General features: G+C 45.8%; 2 protein-coding genes across 3 annotated transcripts in view; one reads left to right on the top strand and one right to left on the bottom strand.

Annotated features, from left to right (window-relative positions):
• The window catches only part of ehd4 (EH-domain containing 4), a 16,715-nt gene extending 11,753 nt beyond the window's left edge, over positions 1-4,962 (bottom strand). Inside the window, exon 1 of the mRNA XM_035611486.2 lies at positions 4,477-4,962. Coding sequence (XP_035467379.1) covers positions 4,477-4,703 — 227 coding nt within the window. The 5' untranslated portion in view covers positions 4,704-4,962. The remainder of the gene's footprint in view (positions 1-4,476) is intronic.
• Positions 4,963-7,133: 2,171 nt separating this feature from the next.
• Positions 7,134-7,500, top strand: part of g2e3 (G2/M-phase specific E3 ubiquitin protein ligase) — a 7,452-nt gene continuing 7,085 nt past the window's right edge. Inside the window, exon 1 of one of the 2 annotated variants that reach the window (XM_035611483.2) lies at positions 7,134-7,403. The gene's annotated coding sequence lies outside the window, so the exon portion shown is untranslated. The remainder of the gene's footprint in view (positions 7,404-7,500) is intronic. The other variant, XM_035611484.2, reaches the window with a different exon arrangement.

The raw sequence follows: 7,500 nt of genomic DNA, 5'->3' as shown, positions 1-7,500 counted from the left end.
TCTAGTAGTCCTTCAGAAGGATTCTACTGGGCCTTCAGGAGGTCGTAGTAGTCCTTCAGGGGGATTCTACTGGGCCTTCAGGAGGTCGTAGTAGTCCTACAGGAGGATTCTACTGGGCCTTCAGGAGGTCGTAGTAGTCCTACAGGAGGATTCTACTGGGCCTTCAGGAGGTCGTAGTAGTCCTACAGGAGGATTCTACTGGGCCTTCAGGAGGTCGTAGTAGTAGTCCTACAGGGGGATTCTACTGGGCCTTCAGGAGGTCGTAGTAGTCCTACAGGAGGATTCTACTGGGCCTTCAGGAGGTCGTAGTAGTCCTACAGGAGGATTCTACTGGGCCTTCAGGAGGTCGTAGTAGTCCTTCAGGGGGATTCTACTGGGCCTTCAGGAGGTCGTAGTAGTCCTACAGGAGGATTCTACTGGGCCTTCAGGAGGTCGTAGTAGTCCTACAGGGGGATTCTACTGGGCCTTCAGGAGGTCGTAGTAGTAGTCCTACAGGGGGATTCTACTGGGCCTTCAGGAGGTCGTAGTAGTCCTTCAGGGGGATTCTACTGGGCCTTCAGGAGGTCGTAGTAGTCCTACAGGGGGATTCTACTGGGCCTTCAGGAGGTCGTAGTAGTCCTACAGGAGGATTCTACTGGGCCTTCAGGAGGTCGTAGTAGTCCTTCAGGGGGATTCTACTGGGCCTTCAGGAGGTCGTAGTAGTCCTACAGGGGGATTCTACTGGGCCTTCAGGAGGTCGTAGTAGTCCTTCAGGGGGATTCTACTGGGCCTTCAGGAGGTCGTAGTAGTCCTTCAGGGGGATTCTACTGGGCCTTCAGGAGGTCGTAGTAGTCCTTCAGGGGGATTCTACTGGGCCTTCAGGAGGTCGTAGTAGTCCTTCAGGGGGATTCTACTGGGCCTCAGGTTCATAGAGGTCTATGCTGCTTCACCACACACTGACGCCATGACGGACAAAAACACTGAGGTGAATAAAAATATGTCACTATTGATCTGCAGCGTGTTTCACGTGTCTGAGTTTTATAAACTGAAGTGACTAAGAGCTGAGGTCACCACGAGGCAGTTACACCTCACTGAGCTTATCTCATGTCTGCAGACTGAGAGAGTGTGTGTGTGTGTGTGTGTGTGTGTGTGTGTGTTGGGTACAAACATTCAAACGCTTTGGCAGCAGAAGTGACCAATCAGATTACAGCCTACACAAGCTGCAGAGAGGTTTATGCTGCTGGTAGTGTGTGTGTGTGTGTGTGTGTGTGTGTGTGTGTGTGTGTGTGTGTGTGTGTGTATGTGTGTGTGTGTGTGTGTGTAGTGTGTGTGTGTGTGTAGTGTGTGTGTGTGTGTGTGTGTGTCTGTGTGTGTGTATGTGTGTGTGTGTGTGTGTGTGTGTGTGTGTGTGTGTCCGTGCTGAGGCCCCACCCTGCCCTGAGGAATGCTATGAATCATGGGAACAGGTTGCCAGTAAACTGCAAAGTCGACAAGTTTCCTTTTCTTCTTCTTCTTCCTCTTCTCTAACGGAGGTGAAGTGAAACCAGCGGGTTAGCGGTGGTCCAGTGGGCGGCTCGTGGACCCTGGAGAGGTCACAGCGTGGTCTCTGACTGGTCCACAATCGTGACAGTGTGAAGCTGCAGCGTAAAAAACATCTGTGCTTCGTTTTCAAAATAAATACAGATTTTAATGTTCCCCAGCGGATGATTCTTCACCATTTATGATCTCTGTTCCTGCAGCGTCAACAAGATGAAAACATCCAGCTATTGTCCTGATCCGCTCCCCAGGGGATGGACCCTTCCGATTCAACGGTCCAGTGACCTCTCTGCTCTCGTAGTGTGTCGTAACTGGAGAAATGAAAAATTTGTTCGTGTTTTTCTTAAAAATGAATTTTAACAACTTAATGTTTTTCATTTTTCTTTCGACTCAACTGATCGTCAGCAGAGGAGCTTCGGAGTCGAGCTGTTCTGTCATCGTGTGACGCAGGAGGTGGAGACACAATGACGATATTATTATTATAACTGTTTCAGAAAATATTACAAAACAAATCTAACAGGATGAAATGGCTGCAGCTGAGAAGTTGATTGAGTCCACTGTAATAGCGGCACGTGAGGTCTGGACGTCGGAGTTCAGCTGCGTCGGTTCGGTGCCGTTGTTTGAGTTCACTGGAATTTCCAGGATCTCAGGTCCCTTTTATTGAACACTCGTATAAAACCCGATCAATCACAGTCGCTGATCGTTTCCCAGACGACAGCTGATGCGAACAGTGAAGATCCTCCCGGATCAGCAGCTCAGTGAAACAGGACGAGGACTCAACTCTCTGGTAGGTTTCCCTCTTTGGCTTGTTCCCTCTCTGAGTGGATCTGTCAGGGCCCTGACAACAGGAAGTCAAGAGGACAGAAACTCTGCAGCCATTTTCCATCTCTTCCTTCCTTCCTCACTTTTCTTCCAACGAGGAAAAGCGTGTGAAAGGTCGACGGGGGTCAGCGTTAAGATGTGTGGGTGGGTGTGTGTGTGTGTGTGTGTGTGTGTGTGTGTGTGTGTGTGTGGGTGGGTGTGGCGTGTCCTTCAGCTCTGTAACTCGTGACAGCGTAGCAGCCTCCAGGCAGAAAACATTCTGATGCAGCAGCGGCAGTGAGGGCGTGGAGACGACGGGTCATAAGCCCCTCCCCCTGGCGTCTGGCTGCAGTACAGGTCATGAGCCCCGCCCCCTCCACGTCATGTGAGGTCGTTCTCATCACACTGAAGTTTGTTCACGTGTTCATGTTTCTGATCACTTTGCTTCTCATCAGTTATTTGATGATATAAAAACTGAGGCTGAGACGTCATCATTGACAGCTGACACTGACTCACGATTGGTCGAGCATGTGTGGGCGGGGCCTACACCACAGCGCCTGAATCTGAGATATTTTTGCTTCATTTTTGTGCAGTGGAGGAAGAAGAGACGTGTCTTATGAATGACACAACAGTAAAAATGTAATGTACTATTCAGATATCGTCTAAATATGTTTTTTTCATTAATTGTTTACAAATGGCTGAAGAACATGAAGATTATATTCTGAATTAAAGGTGGCGTCTATACGGCCACTTTCTGCGTCGGCCACACCAAAGACAACTGGTCACATGGTTCAGTGAGATAATGCAGCAGACAAACTGTCACCATAGGAAATATTACTATTAGAAACCGGCATAATCAACTGAGGAAACCCTCAAAAAACCCTGATGATTCTCAGACAAGTTCTCCAATTACACGCAGAGTTTTTAAGGCAGATTCGTTGAAATGTATTCATGATGAACATGGAGCTGTATTAGGCCTGTCACGATAATTACCTATTCGTACGATACATGAATATGAACTCAATAACAACCATCGTGTCTTCATGTGTTGGTCGAAATAAGCATGAATGTCAACAACAGTCCAGCAATGTCTTGCTGCTTCTGTCCTCTCGTCTGTTCTCGTCGTATGATTCATCTTTTAAGGGTTTGGTCCATAATTGTCAGAAAATATAGATTTCTGAGTATTTTTCTTCAGGCACCACGTCTTCAAAATGGGCCGAAATGTAAGTCTGAACGATAACGACATCTAAGAATCATACATACAATACATACAAATGTATACTACATTACCCATGAGCCTCAGCTGGTGTCAAACACATGTGAGTCACTCACAGTAGATTTCCACACGGTGACGTGACAAACTACCTGCTTCCTCTTTCAGTGAACTGGGATCCAGACCTTGAGGGTCACATGGTGCCAGACTCCATTGAACAAGTCCCACATTTAAGACCCGTGACCTTATTATGGTACAAACACGTCATTGGCCAATGACATTTCCAGATTATTATTATGATTATTATTCAAATGACTCCTCCCTCCCTGTCACAGAGACTTAGATGTGCACATTTTAAAATTTTAAATGACATTTGGCACATAGGTTCCACCTGGAGGCCCCCAGCTCTCTGTACTGATGATGAAGATGATTAAGAGGAAGAGGAAGATGATGAAGATGAGGATGAAGAGGAGGAGGATGATGAAGAGGAGGAGGAGGAGGAGGAGGAGGATGAAGAGGAGGAGGAGGATGAAGAGGAGGAGGAAGATGATGAAGATGAAGAGGAGGACCTGTACACAAGTCGTCCTCGGGTCAGGGTGGAGCCTCGTGGCTTCACCTCTCTCACATCTAACATGGCTCAGGTTGAATCTTCCCTGGACCCGAGTGGTGGAGGAACCGCATCACAAACTGGGACTTGTCCTGAACGCGGAGCAGCTTCAGTGGATCGAACACGAGTCGAACTGACCTCAACACTCTGTACATTCGTCTGACACGAGACAGTTCACCGTCGCTCGTCCGCGGCCTCGACCGGACGAGGCAGAGTCTCGAACGGTCACGTTTTGACACGAGGTCTGGTTTGACAGTGGACTTTTCAAAAAGGGGCGTGAGATGTCGGAAACACCTGATAAAGGTGACACGTTGCCACGAGCCGGAGTGTCGAGTCCTACCTGATGAACGTGGTCTTGCCGGTGGAGTACTGGCCCACGAGCAGCACCATGGGTTTGCTCTGGAAGTCGGCGGCCTCCAGCGCCGGCGAGTGGAAGTCGTGGAAGAGGTAGGTGTCCTCCAGCGGCAGCAGCTTCCGGGTGTAGAGGCTCTGCAGCCCCTCCGTCACCGTCTGGTACATCTCCCCGTCCTTGTTGCGGCCCTGCTCCTGCTTCACCCAGCTGAACATCACCGAGCGACGCGCCGCGGACACTTCCCGGTCCGACGAGTGTGTGTGTGTGTGTGTGTGTGTGTGTGTGTGTGTGTGTGAGAGTCTCCGACGAGTGTCCGACGCGACTCGACCGTGTGTGTGTGTGTGTGTGTGGCCACCGAGAGTCTCCGCTGCTCTGAGCACACTGCCCCCTCTGTGTGTGTGTGTGTGTGTGGTGCTCTACCTGGGGCACCGCCCTTCACCCTGTGACGCACACTGGAACCGACACACACACACACACACTTGAATGTTCTTAGATCATTCCCTATGAACCGCAGCTGGAATGTGTAGTTGTGTGTTTTTGGAACTGAATGAACATGAAATATTTCTTGCCCCCCGAAAAAATAAATCGATAAAATAAAAGAAGTCACAATCCCCAGAGCCTCCTCAACACTTTGTATTGGTATGTATATATATATATATATATATATATATATATATATATATATATATATATATATATATAGATTTATAACTTTATAAATAGAGTTGAAGAAATTAAATAGGAAAACAGAAAAAGAAAAGAAGAAATGATTCAATAATTCTCACTCCTCTGCAACAGGAAACGAAAAGACATGTTCAAATACATTCGTAGCTGTAAAAAGCTTTTCTAGAACTTTCAGCCACATTCCCGGGTCTTCATGGGGGGCGAGAATAAGACAATAGAGACACTAATGACTGAATAAAGAAAATGATATGACGTCAGGGTTCATTTAGCTTCAACATGAATCATTCACTAAATGATGTTAACTTTCTTTCCGGAGCTTTCAACCACATCTCAGGGTCTTCATCACTGAATGGAGTTGGCTCAGCAGCTGATCAACTCATGAAATACTTCACTCTATTAATCTGAGCTCAGGGTTTGATTCCAACACGTGAAGACCTGAAGTTTTGGTCGAAAGCTCAAGAAAAAGGTGATGAGTGATAAAAAAAAAAAAATCTCTGTTTGTCTTTTCAAGTGTTTTGCTTTGTCAAACAAATCCGAGTTGAGTGAAGCTGCAGGTCATTCTGCTCTCACCTGTGTCCTGTGGCGCCCCCTGCCGGACGGAGCCTGACAGTACTTCTCCCATTTAAACGTTGAAACTGAACTAAATGTCTGTTGCTTATCGTTGTTGAGGATGTTGAAAGAATGAAAATACTTTTACAGAAGGAATCGTCACATCAAACAAAGCGATTCTTAACGTCAGTGAAACAGTTTCCTTTGGAGTTTATGGTTCAGTCTCTAGTTTCAAGTCTTCTTTAATACATGATTTTCATTTTGTACATTATAGTCCAGTGATAGTAAAATAGACCATAAATCACCGGGTGTATGGGGGCGTGGATACAGTGTGATTGACAGCTGGCACTGTCCAATGGGTGCAGGTGTAGGTGGATGTGCAGAGAATACTTAATAAATAATAGAAAACACCTCAAACCACCAGCACCAGTTCTTTATCTGTCATCACGTATTTCTTATAGATTTGTGTTGTGCACATAATGAACTCCCTGATCTCAGGCTGTCGGGATCATCCACTTCTGCTTGGGTCTTGTATTTCTGCCGGGCCTGTCGCTGCATGTTCCTGTCTGGGCGTGTCGTACTGTACATACATCTCTGACAGGAGATGGTAGAAGAAGAAGAAGAAGAAGAAGAAGAAGAGTGTACAACCAATCATTTTGTGATCTCTCAGCTGGTTGTGGACCAAGAACTCGGCCTCAACCCGAGCTCCTTATTATTCTTTCTTCTGTTTTTGCCACGTTTGATCATTTATTTGGGCTGTTCCCATGGAACATGGGGCTGTTCCCATGGATGGATGGTGTTTTGTTTTAAACTTTTTGTTGAAGTATGTGGGGGGAACAACAAGAAACATGTTTTGATATAATTAAATCGAGCTAAATCAACAAGCTAATAATGCAAAAATCATTCCCGTTATGCATCACTAATAATAATTAAATGATGTAATGGGACACTCACAGCGGTCAGTAAAAAATACCTTTTAAGGTAAGATAAGATGAGATATACCTTTATTCGTCCCACAATGGGGAAATTCGGGCATTACAGCAGCAAAGTGGACAGAACAATATATAAGACATTTACAAAAAAGGGTTAGTATGTACAAAATTTAACAAAAAAATAACATTAAATAAAAAACCACCAAACGTATATAAATGTTATATACAGAGCAGTAGCAATAGTTGCAAATGGGATATTAAAAAATATAAAATATTAATATTGCACAGACATTTGATGTTTCAAGTACGTTTCTGTAAAATAATTAGTAATTTTATTTAAATAGCATTACGAGTGAAAGAATTATATATTAATATCATTATATTTTTACATGATCAAGCCATCGATGTTTTCTTCCACTTCTGTTCAACTGAAAGATAAAATTAATAAAAAGCGAAGCGAGTCTGGTCCTGACTCGTCACTGACCGGTGGGGGCGCTGCAGCCGCAGAGTCAAGGCCCAGACCGACGACGAAGAAGAAGAAGCAGCAGCGGAAGCGGAAGTGAGGCTCGTTTGTTTTGAAAGAGGGAAATTTAAATCTCGACGACGACATTGAGAAACAAAAACACGCTGCTGAATCTACTCTACAAACAACAACAACAACAACAACAACACACGACGATGAGCTCGAGCTGACGTCAGCCGGCGGTGACGTAGGTCCACGGACATTCTCCCGACAGACACCGCGTCACGGTGAGTTCGGTGAAGTCAAAGTCAACGGACGTTTCCTCTGAATAATAACAATAACCGGTTCGATGTCGAAACGTCTCGTTGTTTCTGTTTTGCTCAA

This window comes from Scophthalmus maximus, chromosome 15, assembly GCF_022379125.1.
Source record: "Scophthalmus maximus strain ysfricsl-2021 chromosome 15, ASM2237912v1, whole genome shotgun sequence".
Taxonomy (NCBI): domain Eukaryota; kingdom Metazoa; phylum Chordata; class Actinopteri; order Pleuronectiformes; family Scophthalmidae; genus Scophthalmus; species Scophthalmus maximus.
Note: the sequence above shows the minus strand (reverse complement) of the source record. Positions and strands in the feature narration are given on the sequence as shown.